Source organism: Erpetoichthys calabaricus, chromosome 5 (assembly GCF_900747795.2).
Source record: "Erpetoichthys calabaricus chromosome 5, fErpCal1.3, whole genome shotgun sequence".
NCBI classification, from domain to species: domain Eukaryota; kingdom Metazoa; phylum Chordata; class Cladistia; order Polypteriformes; family Polypteridae; genus Erpetoichthys; species Erpetoichthys calabaricus.
The window spans coordinates 29,806,090-29,823,505 of record NC_041398.2 but is presented as its reverse complement, the minus strand read 5'-3'; the positions used below and the strand labels follow the sequence as shown (position 1 = coordinate 29,823,505).

The 17,416-nt window shown below is 41.2% G+C and overlaps 1 protein-coding gene across 1 annotated transcript in view; it reads left to right on the top strand.

The window, feature by feature from the left end:
* Positions 1 to 5,307: 5,307 nt before the first annotated feature.
* LOC114652592 (uncharacterized) overlaps positions 5,308 to 17,416 on the top strand; it is a 34,799-nt gene continuing 22,690 nt past the window's right edge. Inside the window, exon 1 of the mRNA XM_028802965.2 lies at positions 5,308 to 5,727. Within this exon, the coding sequence (XP_028658798.2) occupies positions 5,664 to 5,727 (64 nt within the window). The 5' untranslated portion in view covers positions 5,308 to 5,663. The remainder of the gene's footprint in view (positions 5,728 to 17,416) is intronic.

The window sequence follows — 17,416 nt, the reverse complement described above, 5'->3', positions numbered from 1 at the left end:
AACCCATCAAAGATATTTTTGCCTCCTCTTTATACAAAACTTTGACTGATTAAACATTTCATAAAGTGATGCACAAGGAAGGTGTTGGATTTCAATACTGGAGACCGATGTTCCCATGAAAAACAGATCCCAATATTAAGGAAGGCCACATATCGAACACGTTATCAGTGGTTTGAAGGTCTGCTAGTTGGGCATCAGGAACTTGAATGGAATGAATTCAAGGAATTTCTTCAGAATTTTCTTGGCAACTACTGAGCCCCAAATTACATCCATCTGCTTACCAATAAACATCAAGCATGCAAAAACATGCAGTTCAAACAGGTCACTATAGCAAGAAGGGTATTTGTGCCAAATGTAATCACCAATTCAGCTGAGAGAGAGAAGAGAGAGACTGCCAGGGTGATTGACAAATGACAGCTGTAAGTCAGGTTAGGCAGAAAACATGTAAAGGACACAAGCAGGTTACTTTAAAAGATGTTGATGTCTGCTTGACCAATATGGTTATAAACTCCATAGTCTGTATTAATAACCAGCCAGTTCTTCTGGTAATCACCCATATCTGACATGAATTCTATAAATATGTAATTATGTGAGTGTTTATAATGACGAGGATCCAGCATAATGGCAGAAGCATCTCACTATACCACCGACATTCCTCACTACTGGATTGGACATCTGTGTGTCAGCATTCTCCCACTTGGCTGGGTTGTCCATTTGCTTCTCTCTGGCCTGAATATGTATGTATACAAGATTATGCATTATATTCTGGAAATGAATATTATCTCTTAAAGCAAGTTAAACACATATATCTGTTTGTTGTTCCTTATTTCTCTCTTGTAATTATTTTCCGCCATGAGTACAAAAGGGATGGTATTGGTTCTAGTCAATTCTGCATCAAGAAACACATCCCAGGAGTGAAACAGCACCCTCTGCTGGAAACAGATGCCAAAGATTATTTTTGTGCTTTCAAACTTGGACAACGTCTGTGCTAATCTTGGTGCACTCAGTGACAAATATGTTGAATAGTTGCACCAGAGCATCACAACCAGCGGTTTCAACACAAGCAGAATCCATGAATGCTGGCCAAATATTGTTAGTCGTTGAAGCAGGAAGCATCAGATGCTAAGTACAAATGAAGATCAATCCCCAGAACATTTTTAAATGGTCCAATTTTTTTATCAGTTGAACTAATTCAATGTGTCGGCATAATTAAGTGACTAAACACACTACATTAGGTAAACGTGAGTTTCGTGTTTCTCCAAGTTCCTATCTGATACAGTCAATCTAAAATTAAATTTGTGCTCTATCATAATCGTCATGAAGGAAAACTTTTGTAAGCAATTTGTTGTCCAGTGGTGTTTGGCTTTTTAGTATTTTGTTGTTATTAATGTTCTGGTTATTTAAACTACAATAGGCATGTCAAGCATTAGCTAAAGAGAGCTATTTCAGTGTTGTGTTTCGATTAGTGAATCGTCGGTAAAGCAAGCAAATCTTTGGCCATCGAGTGCTAAATGTACAGTCAGACACCACACATCAGATTCAGATTCTTAAGATGATAGTGAATTCGGAGCTTCTTGAATTATCGTAACTGCTTGGTACAGTAATTCGCTTTTTTCAGATTTACATTCATTTGCTTGGCAGACGTCTTTTTCCAAAGTGACTTACAAAAGAGGTACACATAATCGAGTAACATTAGGCTAGAGCCTGTTTGTTTAGCAAGTGTAATAGGACAGGTAACAAATGTTAATCGCCACAAGTGAAAAGACGTAATAATTTACAATCAAAAATTATAATTGATAAAGCATTTAAACTTAAACAACAAAATAAACAGCAATGTAATAGATCACAGAGCAAAGGATTTTTTTTAAATCAATTAGACAGATATATTCGCAGAACAGATGGGTTTTCATCAACTGGGAACTACACAGGAAGAGAGTCTGAATTGAGACTTGATACCACACAGAAGTGGCATCACCAGATGCTGTTCCCTGGCAGACCAAAGTGGGTGAGAAGGAGCACAGCACCTCACCAGTGTCTCCATATACTCTGGTGCTGACCCACTGACTACTCTGTAGGCAAGCATCAGGGATTTGAACTTCATGCGTGTGGCTACATGGAATCAATGTAGAGACCAGAAGAGAGGAATTGGTTAAATACAAAATGGGCCGTTGCATTTTGGACCATCCGCAGTGGCTTTATAGCACATGAGGATACTCCTGCCAGGAGTGAATTGCTGTTGTCTAGACGCAACAAGACCAAAGCCTGGACCAGAAGTTGTGCTGCATACTCCGTCAGTTAAGGTCTGATCTTGCTGTTTTTGTACAACGTGAACCTGAATGAATGAGAAACAGTAGAAATGTGGTCAGGAAAAGAGAGCTGCTCATCAAACACCACCCCAAAGTTGTGTACTGACCTGGTGGGTGTTAGCAACAATGAGCCAAGCTGTACAGAGATGGGGAATTGAACAGACTGGCTGGCGGGGATCACAAAAAAAATATTTTTTGCCAGGTTGAGCTGTAGATGGTGGTCCTTCATCCAGGTTGAGATATCAGTAAGACATGCAGAGACTAGCTGACACTGTATCGTCCTCCAGTGAGAACAACAGGTACTGCTGTGTATGATCCACATGGCACTGAGAAGAGAATGGGATTGGATGATCGAGCCTGGCAAGATGGTGTACAGACAGAAAAGTAGAGGACCCAGCACCGATCCTTGGGGTACACCTGTACTTGTCTGGTGTGCCTTTGACAACACTCCTTGCCAGGACACACTGTAGGACTCAAACCATCTGAGAGCAGTCCCAGCGATGGTTAAGGTCAGAGAGGGTGGCAAGAAGGATGTCATGGTTGACCGTGTCAAAGGCAGAAGAGAGATCTTGGAGGATCAGGACAGATGACTCAAGTTGTAGCTGGTTAGCCGCCATTAGACACCCGAGAGGATGGTGAATTCAGAGCTTCTTGAATTAACGTAGCTGCTTGGTACAGTAATTAATTTTTGCACTCGTATCTGACAAGGACTCATTGCCCTGAGCAGGCCGTTTCCTTGCTTAGGGAATTCTGTGGTTTATAAACTTGTGCAAAGCTGTTACTGTGCATGTAATCTCTACAGCGCATCTTCAACCTGAGCCTGGAACAGGGGAAAACATCTTGCATCACCCCAGTCCCAAAGGTATCACGTCCTAGTGAGCTGAATGACTTCCGGCCTGTTGCTCTGACATCACATGTGATGAAGACCATGGAGTGGCTGCTGCTTCACCACCTGAGGCCACAAGTTCAGCAAGCCCTCGACCCTCTGCAGTTTGCATATCAGGAGAAGGTGGGAGCAGAGGATGCCATCATCTATATGCTACACCGATCCCTCTCCCACTTGGACAGAGGGAGTGGTGCTGTAAGAATTATGTTTCTAGACTTCTCTAGCGCCTTCAACACAATCCAACCTCTGCTCCTTAGGGACATGCTGACAGAGATGGGAGTAGATTCATACCTGGTGGCATGGATCGTGGACTACAGTATCTTACAAACATACCTCAGTTTGTGCGTCTCGGGAACTGCAGGTCTGACATTGTGGTCAGCAACACAGGAGCGCCACAGGGGACTGAACTTTCTCCCATCCTGTTCAGCCTATATACATCGGACTTCCAATACAACTCGGAGTCCTGCCACGTGCAAAAGTTCGCTGATGACACTGCTATCGTGGACTGCATCAGGAGGGGGCAGGAGGAGGAGTATAGGAACCTAATCAAGGACTTTGTTAAATGGTGCGACTCAAACCACCTACACCTGAACACCAGCAAAACCAAGGAGCTGGTGGTGGATTTTAGGAGGCCCAGACCCCTCATGGACGCCGTGATCATCAGAGGTGATTGTGTGCAGAGGGTGTAGACCTATAAATACCTGGGAGTGCAGCTGGATTATAAATTAGACTGGACTGCCAATACTAATGCTCTGTGTAAGAAAGGACAGAGCCGGTTATACTTCCTTAGAAGGCTGGCATCTTTCAACATCTGCAATAAGATGCTGCAGATGTTCTATCAGACAGTTGTGGCGAGCGCCCTCTTCTACGCGGTGGTGTGCTGGGGAGGCAGCATAAAGAAGAGGGACGCCTCACACCTGGATAAACTGGTGAGGAAGGCAGGCTCTATTGTTTGCATGAAGCTGGATAGTTTGACATCTGTGGCAGAGCAACGGGCGCTAAGCAGGCTCCTATCAATAATGGAGAATTCACTGAACAGTGTCATCTCCATACAAAGGAGCAGCTTCAGTGACAGACTGCTGTCACTGTCCTGCTCCACTGACAGACTGAGAAGATCATTCCTCCCTCAAACTATGCGACTCTTCAGTTCCACCCGGTGGGGGAAGTGGGGGGGGGGCAGGTATGTAAACATTAACATTATACATAGTTATTGTCTGTTTTTACCTGCATTGTTATCAATCTTTAATTTAATATTGTTTATTGTATCAGTATGTTGCTGCTGGAGAATGTGAATTTCCCCTTGGGATTAATAAAGCTATCTATCTATCTATCTATCTATCTATCTATCTATCTATCTATCTATCTATCTATCTATCTATCTATCTATCTATCTATCTATCTATCTATCTATCTATCTATCTATCTATCTATCTATCTATCTATCTATCTATCTATCTCTGTTGATGATTCACCAGTCAGATCGCACCTTTTCAACTTTGACGGGTGAAAATGAAATCTGTCATGTTGTGTGCAGTGTCCTTGAAATAAAGAAACAAATACTATACATAAAGAACTAAGCAATTAATGACATTCTGACACATTTAGTTATTTATGCTTACATCACTGCATTTTATTTATTGTTATGTTTGACAATACATTTATTTATTTGCATATTTCTTTACTTTTGTCTGGCGTAATCCTTCATTCCAGGCACAGGTATCCTTTGGTCAAGAAAAGAGCAGGTTTGGAATTTGAACTGCAGTTTTCGATGATAACACCAGAAGGAAGTATTGAGGTAAGCCAGAATGCCAGTTTTTATGTTAATGTAAGCCAATTTGAAAGTGTGAAGAGAAGAGAAGAGGGGCTTACCTGTCTGGGTGGAGGGGAGGGGAGGTGTGATTGCACTGTTTCTCTTCATACTGTACTATTCATAAAGCGGCCTGTCCTGACATACACTGAAAAGACCCTATTAAAATGAAAACTATTTAGAGATTCTCACAGAAAGCAGGGCTGTGAAGATGGCTCCTGTTATCTGTTCACTCTTTTATTTTTAATTTCACACCTTTTTTACAATATGCTCGTTAAGTCTTACATGCTATGAGTGCTACGTTGTCACCAGCGGCTTTGGGGGGCCCAGCCTGGTAGGTCTGCGGCTGAGGTTTTCCTGTGGTTCAGCTCCCACAGTCACACACGTGTGCTGATGACCCAGATTGCTGTGTGACACTCTGACGCGAGAGGCACAGTGCCTCATGTTTTTCCGTCGTGACGACAACATCGTAGGAAACCCGGCAAGGTCCGCCCCGTGGGGGCTGTTTGGCCCCTTGTCCTCGGGTGGCTGCTTCCACTTTCTAAATGACAGAACACTCTAGTTCAGTCACAGCTGCACACCACGCTGCCCAGAGACGGACTTACTGGCACTAGCAGCCCAGGGTGTGGAGACAGATGGCTCGACTGCTCATCCGCATCTAAAGATGGAGCCACTCTGTGGGGTCAGCACACTGCTCGGCCTCCTCTGTGGGTTTTGGATCTGCTTGGGTGAGTCGAATCTGACCGGGGTCAGCCTCAGGGTGGGAGGGTACCCGATTCTCTTTGATTTTATAACAACATCCTGGAGTTTACGTGGCCCTAGATGTCTCCGTGTGAGCACATGCGTGCCACTTCTGAGGGAGGGACTGTCTCAGATGGGAATTCGGTTGCACACCTGGGTGCCCTTCTTTGACTTTTTTTTTTTTTTAAACTAATAACCTACATCAAAGTGAAACATAGCGCCATCATCTATAAAAAGAAAGTAACACCTTAAGAGTGAAGAAGGGCAATGGCAGTGGGGAATGGGGTACAGATGCCGAATCTGTTCTGTGCCTTAGAAGAGGAGCGGTTTAGGTACTGTGAAAAAAGAGCTGTGACGGGGCACGCTGTCTGTGGCCTGCTTTTATCTCGGTGGTCTCCTGGTGTCCAGTAAAATGAGACAATGGCGGGCAGGGCTTTTCTTTTCTGTAGCTGATGCCAATTTCTGAGTGCCATTTACTTTGGATTGGATTGTAAACCATCAAATAGTGAAAGACGCTCTATAAATTTAAGGTGGCAGTTAACTAAGAAAAATCTGCAGGTTGGCACTTATAAAGAGGAATGACCACCAAAGTGACAACAGGAACATTTATTCATGATGCAGATGGGATATTAGAGTGTACTTTTAATATGATCATTAAGTTCATTTTTTATTTGTCAAAACTCAACGATAAAAATAAATTTTCTCTAAAAATTTCTTTTGAGTAAACTTGTAGTTGGGGCTTGGAACAGAAAATTCTCGTAGTTGTTAATCAACGTGTTAACTACATGGATTGTCATCTGTGAAAGGGGTGTGTGAAAAGGCACTATATGAAATAGCAGTTGGCATTAAAGACACAATTTAAATAAAGTGTATTGTTATTATGGGCTATCGGGACTTACAGAGGTGTGCATCAGTCTTTCATAATAAGAGTTTTTTTCAGTTTAATTGTTTGTTTTTAATATGTGATTTTGAACTATTAGTTATATAAAGCTTAATTTAAATTCATCCATAAGAAATTAAGATTTATCCTATACTTTAAAATATCTGGGTTCATTTTGGAATGGACTGATTGGTCCAGCATCCTGGGTTTGTATCCCATGGCTGACCATTGGACATAAGAAAATTAACAAACGTTAGGAGATCATTCAGTCCATCAAGCCCCAAATGTTTAACTAATAGCTAAGCTGTCCCCATATCTCATCCAGATTCTTCTTAAAGATTTTCAAGGTTGCTGCTTTAACTCCATGTCTCAGTAGTTTGTTCCAGATTCCCATAACTCTTTGAAGAAATGCTTTGTAGTTAAATGAACTTCCCCTTAATTTCCACTGATGTCCTCAAGTATGTGATTCACCCTTAAGCTGAAAGAACGTTGCTGGGTCTGTTTTATCAGGGCCTTTGAGGATTCTAAATTTTTGATGACTTCCCTATGCAGTATCTTTTTTTTTTTTTAATTTAGTTTAATTTTATTGATATTATTCTATGCAATCAAGTCATACTTAACTGCAGAGTACTAGCTAGAAGGATTGAGAAAGCACTTCCTTCTGTAATATCACAAGACCAAACTGGATTTATTAAAGACTAGCTGTCCCACGCGCCTCCACCTGCGTAGTAGTGAAACAGGGCGATCTATAAAAATCAATAAAAAAATGTAATAATTTATATTGGGAAGAATTTATTTTGATAGCTTTCATATCCGAGGGCCTCCATCCATTATCCATCCATCCATTATCCAACCTGCTAAATCCTAACTACAGAGTCACGGGGATCTGCTGGAGCCAATCCCAGCCAGCACAGGGCGCAAGGCAGGAAATAAACCCTGGGCAGGGCACCAGCCCACCACAGGGCGTACACACACACACACACCAAGCACACACTAGGGACAATTTAGGATCGCCAATGCACCTAACCTGCATGTCTTTGGACTGTGGGAGGAAACCGGAGCACCCAGAGGAAACCCACGCAGACACGGGGAGAACATGCAGGTCTTTTTGAATTCTTTTTGCTGCCTCCTCAGTGTCTGCCATCCATCTAATTTTAGTGTCATCTGCAAATTTGTCAAGTTTACTAACTATACCAGAATCAATGCCATTAATAGAAATCACAAACAGTCCAAGGAGAGACCCCTGAGGGACTCCACTGTTGGCATCACTCCATGTGGAGCATTCGCCTCTTATCTGTACTCTGTGTCTCCTGCCAGTTAACCAACTAAACATCCATGTTTGGAGGTTACCTCTGACAGCCGTTGTCTGTGGTAGTTTTCTTGCAGCTACTCTGGTTTTACTCCCATACCCTCTAAAGCTTGCAGGTCTAGTTAGCTTTTTATGGTACTTTGTGGCTGTGTGCATGAATGGACCCTACAGTGGACTGGCGACCTGTCTACGTTTATCACCTGCTTTGCACCGAGTGCTTCCTGTATTGAATCCAGCCTGCCATGACTGTGATTAGATTATGTGGGCCTGACAATGTCCTTGTGAGTTTTATTTTAACTATACCACATTTTGGATGTGTACGGTACTCTCAGCTTTAAATGAGAAGGGCACTCTATTAAATTATTGAACTCCATTCAGCTGAAGCAGGAATGAGGTTAGTCCGCACAGAGCACGTCCTTTCAGCTATTCTAGAAAAGCTATTTCAGGTTCCAGTCCCCAAAGAGGAGGATTTGAGTTTGCTGCCACTTCCATGAATGAAGGTTATCATTATTAAACATTTCAAACAAGTCAAAGTCCACTGCCCTCTGTTTTGACATTGTTTTGTTGTTATCATTCTGGGCCACATGTTGTTGCAGTGATTTGTACTGCTATCTAGTGTACCCAAGACCTGGTCACTGTATGGTGTAGTGTTTGCATGATTCCCCTTGTCATCCTAGGTTTTCTCTGGGTATCCTATGTTCTACCCCATCCCACAAATATGCATGATAGGCAGAATTGCGATGAATTGGCACATCTCCCTACACTCTTCAATGTCAAAAGAAAATTTATTTATAAAAGCACATTTAAAAACAACAGAAGTTGTACCATAGTGCTGTACAAAAGAACATATATGACTACCATAAAGCAAACGATTTTATACAAGGGGGATTTATTAGAAAATGGAATGAACCTAATGTAGTCTTCACACTTCTCAATGCACTTGTGCCACCTGCCTGGATTCCAGCAGAAAAATGGCTTTGTCTCGTCCTTGCCACCACTCGTGCACTGCTTTCTTCACGTCGTCATCTGTCTTGAATCAATGACCGCCCAGATGTTTTTTTAGCAGTCCGAAAAGGTGGAAATCACACGGTGCCAAATCTGGCGAATAAGAAGGATGTGGCAATAACTCAAACTTCAGTTTCTCCAGACAAACCTTGGTGTTCTTGGTAGTGTGTGCCATTGTCTTGCAGCAAAGGGACTTCTTGAGACAGCAGTCCTCACCGCTTGGATCAAATAGCAGGCTTCACATTGGTCTCCAGCAAGTCACAGGAACTTGCCCTAGTGACTGTAGTACCCCTCAGCATGTAGTGTTCGACGATAACTCGGGTGCAGGAGTGGTTGCCAGGACAAGACAAAACCTTTTATTCTGCTGGAACCCAGGCATTGAGAAGGGTAGAGACTACATTGAGAAATGACATCATCAGTTTTGTTAAGGTTCGTTCCATTTTCCAATAAATCCCATTTTCTAACTTTAGCTTGACTCCCCCTTGTAAAACAGTTTGTTAGTGACTGTTTAATTTCCATCCTCCCACTCCCAACAACCTTATCCACAGTGAAATACGGACTTGATAAAGTAGGTTTTTAACCAAGCCTTAAAAACCTCAATAGAAGGAGAAGATCTTGGGGCCTCATGTATAAATGGTGCGTACGCACAAAAATGTTGCATAAGAGCATTTCCACGTTCAAATCGCGATGTATAAAACCTAAACTTGGCGTAAAGCCATGCACATTTCCACGGTTCCCCATACCCTGGCGTACGCAAGTTCTCTGCTCGGTTTTACAGACTGGTGGCACCCAGCGTCAAAGCAGTGCTACTGTTCCTGTGTGGTTACCCTTTCTTTTTTAGATCCACATCCCAGACACGGCTTTATAAATACACTGAAATTAACCACATATTGTTTATTAGTTTAATGCATCTGATTGTAATTAACCTGCAACAATATAATGGTCCACGGAATGGTCAAACTATTCTAAATACCATAGCTGCTTTAGCGTTGTTACTCTCACTGCACCTTCTTCTTCTTCTTTCAGCTGCTCCAGTTAGGGTTTGCCACAGCGGATCATCTTTTTCCTTATCTTATTACTCCCACTGCACCGTTCGGAGTATTTATATCACTGTATCCGAGTGTGGAATCACAGATCTACAGCAGCTGATTGGAAAGAGAATTATCGGTATACAGCATCAAGCACACGCATGCTTCAGGCATGCTGTCTATTGAACTGTTCTCATATGGCAAACGCATCACAGCCTTTCCTGTACAGACCTCGCGGTTCACAAACAGTTTCATCCCAAGAACTATAAACGCACTCAATCAGTCCATCAAGTGCTCCTTGTAGAACTGTTTGTACTTATAAGTACAATTACCTCACTGTAAACTTGTGATACAGTTATAATATTGCACAACCTGAGCCACTTTATAAAGCGCGTATTTACATATGATGACGATATCATTTTTAAGATGAAATGCAGCAAAATATGTTTATTATATTATACAGATAAAACTTTACCTTCATTTAAATAATTTATGTTGTTAATAATTAAACATGTGAGGAGACGGTGCCACAGCGCTAGTGAGGAACTGGCGCTCCGTTCATGGATTGTTCCTGCCTCACACTGTATTCTTGCTGGTGCTGGAAGGATAAATGGATAAATTAATTAAACACATACTATGAAGATATTTCAATGTTCCTTAAACGTTTTGAAGAATTGGTGTTCTAAGCTTACAGATGGCTTAACGTCTGTTACAGAGCTGATTGTGTGGAGATTGGGTATTTGGATAAAGAAAAGTAAGGACAGGAATTGGGGGTTAGTGCGTTTGAAAGAGACAGTACTGCTGCAATAAAGTATTTCATCGAAGGCGCAGCAAGCATCTTGCGTGAGACATAAACAATCACTGCGCCACCATTTTCCCATGTTTAATAACACGCTTTAACTCCTATCATCGTGAAAATGATATCACGTATACATCTCAGTATTTTAATTATTCAGAGAGCTGTAATATCACAGATGTAATGGATTCTGTGTCCTGTTGGAGGAAGAGAAAGCCCGGAAGCACGTAGTGAGTCACACACATAGAGCACATAGAAGAATACATACAAAACAAAGCATTTAACGTGCTACTTTAGTTATGATGGGATTTGAGAAACTAGTAAATTAAACGATTTTAAGATGAAGTTTATGATGTTCTTCTTTAATGACAAAATAAACTACGTGATTAAAGTGGAAATTTCGATATTAAAGTTGACATTTTGTGCTTTTTCCCCACTGTGTGCCTTTTTTTTTTCTCTGTACCCTAATAAGCTTTCATATGACACTCAGACGGTCCGCTACAACTCGCCTTTTCATGGCAACTTTGATATTTGACAACTTCGTGCGACTTTGTGAACTTGAGCTTTCAAGTTTCTCCGACACGCTATGTCACTCGATCAACTTCCTTTTGTTGTTTATACCACTGTTTAAACCAACAAATAGTACGTTTTTCTTTTCCTCCACTTGGTATTCGCTGAAATCCTTCTAATTTCCCTCTTGCTTTTCCCATTGTCTTTTCGCAGAAGGCTGATCTTAAGGGCTATTTATATTGATTTGCATATTCAAAGAGGCATAATGCTGGGAGGAGTTGGGGCGGGTCAGCAGGCGCGTGAACGTGTGCTACTTTTCATGCTGACCGGGATTTATGGAGCGGAAGAACGTGGAAGTTGGCGTTCGCACAAATTTATGCATCTGGATTTTTTTGTGCGTATGAACATTTCTGCTTTTGTGCTTACGCTATGTTATAGTGTGAATTCTATGCACGGTGTTATGAATGAGGCCCCTGATGTGGAGCAGCAGATCATTCCAAAGCCTAGGGAGCAACAACTGAAAAAGCCCCGTCACCCTCAGACATCAGCCGTGATCCTGGAACAACAAGGAGTAGTTGAGCAGATGACCTCAAAGCCCTCGTTCCCGAGAGGGGATATAGGAGATTGCAGATGTATTTTGGGGTGCTAAACCATGCAAGGCCTGAAAAACAAGCAACAAAATTTTAAAATCATTCCGAAATCTCACCGGTAGCCAGTGGCAAGAGGCCAGTACAGGTGAGATTTGCTTTCTTTTTCTAGTGCTGGTTAGAAATCTAGCTGCTGCATTTTGAACAAGTTGAAGGTGCAACAGGGCAGATTTGGGCAAACTCACATATAGAGAATTGCAGTAATCTAGCTGAGATGTAATAAAAGCACAACTCTCTATTTCCTTCTATGAAAGAAAGATTTGCCTCAGTTGGTAAAAGCTGGACGTTACCACTGTGGAGATTTGTTTGTTGAACCTTAGTGACAACTTAGAGATCATACCCAGGTTCCTGTCATTACGAATTTAAAAAGTAAAGTTGGTAAGGTGGTTCTTTGGCACAATTCCATAAGGGAACCATTTTTAGTTCCCAAAAGAATCATCTACATGAAGGTTATGCAATGATCCTTTATTTATTAAGAATGGTAACATGCTCCATAAGTAAAAATGACTAGATAAGAGATTTGTGAAATACCAGTGGCACTTCCTATAATATAATCTCACATCCTAAATTCATATTTTCCTGATCTGTTGTATCCTGCTAAATTGAAGGATGTATTATTTTTTCACATATAAGGAACATTATCAAAGCTCAAACAGCTAATTTTATATGCCCAGAACACACCCTAAAATTAAACAGTTCTTTGTCAAGCAAAGTCACCACACAACCTAGTATAGTGCCATCAAAGAACTGTTATTTTTAAGAGTTTGGGTTAAACATTACCGCTCCATGACTTTAATATAGAAAACAAATGAACATTTTATTCATCATTCAGTGGTTGCTCCTAAAAAGCACATTTGGGCATTTCTCGTGTAAGGCTGCTGAAATGAAGGCTTCTGTCTCCAAAAATCTAATGGACAGGAATTTAATTCAGTTTGTTTTTTTGTTCTAGTGATTTTCACTGAGTGCAGACACAGAATGTTGTGACAAATTCACAGGTAAATCCAGAAGGTTGCTAGTTCAAATCCCATTACTGCCAGAAAGGATCCCACTCTGTTGGGCCCTTGAGCAAGGCCCCTAACCTGAAAATTCCTCCTGGAGTGCTATACAATGGCTGACCCTGCACTCAGACCCCCAAAGGTCATGTGAAAAGACAGTCTACTCTTGGGGATTAATAAAGTATATAAAAATACAAATATAAACTTTATTAAATACACAATCACTTCATATAAACAACTTTGATTAACCCTTAACTTCTCACACCATTTCTTATCTCATACGTACTCATGAGGTGTGCTTTAAGCTCCAGTGTTAAAATGGCTATTTATATTCTCGCTATGAGGTTGTAATATAAAATACTGCAATAATTTTAAGTTTCAAATGTTGTTAATGTAATTTAATACCTTATTACTGAATAGTACGACACAGTCTAGGACTATCTGAAAATAAACCTGATCCACTTATCCAGTGCTCATTCATCACCAGTCACACTTTCATGCACTGCAGGATCTGCCCGTGGATCACATTTCACTTCAGTTGTTGAATGTTCTTTGCAGACAAAGTCATTGCAAGAAGAACATCTCATTGTTGTCATCCATACGTAAGTACCCACACAGTGTACCAAATGCACCTTATGGAACTTGTGACTGTGCATCCACTCATAAAACCAGCTGGGTGCACACTGGAGGGAGACCACTGCGACACGGTACTTGTAGTGAATCAAACTGAGGAGAGATGGTGGATGCTATGCCCGTAGGCTCAAGTAAAAGGATGTTGGACAAAAATTACTGAGATTGGTGTGCAGAATACACCAGTGCAAGTACTCAAGGGTTAAATAGACAAGAAAGCCAAGTGCTTTGAAATTGATTAACATAAGTAAGGTCCAGGAATATCTGTCCATTAAGTAATTAGAGGAAGGAGGTTTGCTGTCCCTTAGGAACTTACCGTCTTTTTTAAACGGTACACAGTAGGCACAATGTGATCTTTACTAGTAAGGCACTAAATTACTAAATAACAAAACTCATCAGATAGATTAAACCTGGGGCCGAACTCTAGCTGAGCAAATAGTCAATAAGAAAGACCCTCACTACATGTCTGACACCCTTCATCAGATACGTGCACCCCCCAATCTGATCACCACTCATTCACATTACACAAGATGAGAAATGGGGGATTTCAGAGCAGTGGGGTTTGTAAAGAATGATGATGGACTAATGTGTTTATTCACCAAATGTACAGTGCCTTCCATAATGTTTGGGGCACAGACACATTTTTTCTTAAAGGCGGCAGTGACTGCAGTGCTACCAGGTGACTACGGGAAAGTTTAATATATCCCACTTTATATTCCTCAGTGTCTCTTAAATAATCAGATGTCATATATTGTATGTAGGCAGCCATCAGATATTTTATGTTGTAAGACAAGAAAACAAAGAAAGATTTGGGGATCCACCCGGTATATTTTAACACAAGCACTTCTAAGTCAAAGCAACTCCAGAGCAGTGTCCAAGATGGAGTTGCCTGGTAAGGTGAGAAAGTTGACTTTTATAGGTGGAGGAAAAGAAGAGGCGGGTTCAAAAAGGGGGCTCGCCGGAAATGAGGTCAGTAGCAGGGCGTGGTTAGGAAGGGGAGGCAGGAACTGGTCGCAGTTTAGGTGGGCTTCTGTTCTGGTGATCTGTAGAAGGGACATTAGTGCATTTCATCAACCCCTGACTTTGTGTCTTGTCCTTGGTAAGATTGTCCCCCTGTGCGACAATGCTGATCATCTGATGTTTCTCAAGTTATCAGCTTGTCTGAGAGGCAGCTTTGGTAGACTGGTGCTTGGGTCTGCATTGACAGCAGCATCTCTTCGGTTTAGTTTAAAAATTCATTAAAAATGTATGGGAAACAAGCCAGAGGCTAAATTTTAACATTACTAATTAATTACTTTAAAAGAAAAAATAATTCTAAAGAAAAAAAAAGAAAGAAAGAGAGCTTCTGTAAAGGCTGCCACATGGCACGGTGCCCAGAAGTAATAATAACACTTGCATTTGTATATGGAGGAAACGTTACTTGGATGATAACACATAATTAAAAGTAATATGTAATGGACAAGTCAAATTCAAATTTGAAATGTTACAAACACCTGACGCTTTAATGTTACAAATCTCTCCCTCCTTTTCATAAGATATTCCATCATTTAAATGCTCTTTCATTAGCATGTTCCATTATTTTAATGTTTTACTGTTCCATCACTTCCTCCTTTTTTTACTTTAATGCTACTTCTGTAGAATCAAAGTTATCAATTGGCCATTAATCCATCATTTCAGAATGGCTATAAAGCAGTTTATGTGGTGTCGTTTTCAAGATGCTGCACGTAACTGTTGTGTGTATGTTGATTATGTAACTTATAAGTCTTATAAGTCACCAAAACCGGAGTCAAATTCCAAATATCTGATTCTGATAAGTGATCAAATTTTCTTATTACTTTTCTGAGTGCTGATTCAGAATTCGCTGTTTAACGGGGCTGATTACACATGCAGCAGTAACTGGAGGTGACATCCCATTGTCTCTGGTACTAATCAAATATCTACATCACATTTTAATTGTTATACTTATTAATGTTATGAAACTTCCCATTATTTTTTAGAATGTACTTCTCTTTATAACCATTATTATAAAGCAGTTACTGGGCCTGTCACATTGGTGGGATTTAGTATTGCACATTTGGCTCTTCATCTGCCTGTTTTGTACTATTTCAGACCTACATTTGGGAGTCTCATTATATATTACTAGCTGTGTAAGCCCGTACTGTAAAAAGCCCGGAGTCCTAGAAACTATTGAACTCGTCAGAAAAAAAATTAAAATGTAGAGATGTCAAGTAATTGAAAGGAACTACTCTGGGCATCTCTCTCCTAGGTTTCATTTTGCTGACGTGCTCGCCTCGCTTGTGTATTAGCGGCGGGAGGAAAAGTAAAAGAGATACCGTTTTGCCGATGTACTCACCACACTTCTGTATTAGATGCTAAGCGGCTGTCTTTCTTCAGATGTTTCGTTTTGCCGATGTGCTCGTATCACTTGTGTATTAGTGGCAGGAGGAAAAGTAAAAGGGATACTGTTTTGCCGATGTGCTTGTCTTGCTTGCGTAAGAGTTTCTCTCTTTTCTCTGCGGTTTTACTTTGGCAACAGAGTCGCTTTCTTCTTCCGACTCATTAACTTGGAGCCGCCTTGCCGGCTTTCTGAGCTTCATGCTGTAGTAGCCTTGCACTTCTGGGCTGGACAAACAGACACACACAATTCCACGTGTAGACATTTAGTTTTCTGTTTCCTCGGAGGCTGAGCCCTTACCCCAACTCCACCTCTCATTTCCGGGCCGGACAGACACACACTCTTACATGTGTAGACGTTTATATATAAGATTTTAGTTTGTCAAAAACAAAACCTACTGACTTGTAATTAACTAACAAATGTGTTAACAGTAAATGTATATTTTAAAGATGTACGAAAACAACAGACACAAAGATGTGGAGCGGCAGGTGGTGAAACCCCGTTTAATGGCATGTTTTGATACCAAAAAATAAATGAAGAAGAACAAGAAATCAACACATAGTTGAAAAAGGAGGACATCTTGCTCAGATGTGTTTCTTTTTCAGATTAAGGTCTTCTGGCTTTGCAGTTTCTCTTATAAGCCCTAGCTGGAAGAGGTAGGACTTCCAGTAGGATGACATCAACAATCCTCTGATTGACGATCTCTTAATTGAAGGGTAAGGGAGGAGAGGGCATGAGTGACAGTGCCAGTCGGTGAATCAGAGTGGAATTACAACAACAGCAGAAACCCTGAAGATGTCCCCTACACACATGTCTGACACTGAGAGTGAACCGAACAAAGAAGTTGTGGAAAGGAGAGAAAGCTTTGCAATGAAGAACTTTGATTTTAAAAGGCTGAAGGTCCAAGAACCACCTGGTGACACAGGGATTTGACTCTGTGTGTGTCGCTATCCATTGGAGAGGTGCATGATCTATAACAAGAATGAAATCCAGGCCTAGGAGGTAGTACCTTAATGGTATGGTCCACTTAACCACTGCTGCATCTACTGATACTGAACAGCTTCTGGCTCAGTTAGATGTCGGGGTGATCGACACCATCAACATTCGGCTCAATACAGCACCTAGGCTGGTGTCCAAAGCGTGTGTATATAGAGAATGAAAGTAATGTAGAAATCTGGGGTTACTAGAATAAATTCTAATATCAGGGACTCTTAACGCAGCCGCTGTCTTGGAATTCCATACCACTGTGTGCGAGTGTCTTTCTGAAAACTAATCACGCTGGTGCCAGTCCTTTACCAGTGAATTTCCTTATGGATACAGGTCTTGCCCTATTGCCATTGAAGTGGAGAAACAAAATGGCGAGCAGAAATTAAAATATTAGAATCAATCAGTGTGGTGACCATATGTGCATTTATTGCCACTGCACCTGCGAAAGGAAGCATTAGCAGGTTCTCTACTGTCATTCTACAATGCCTTCTACC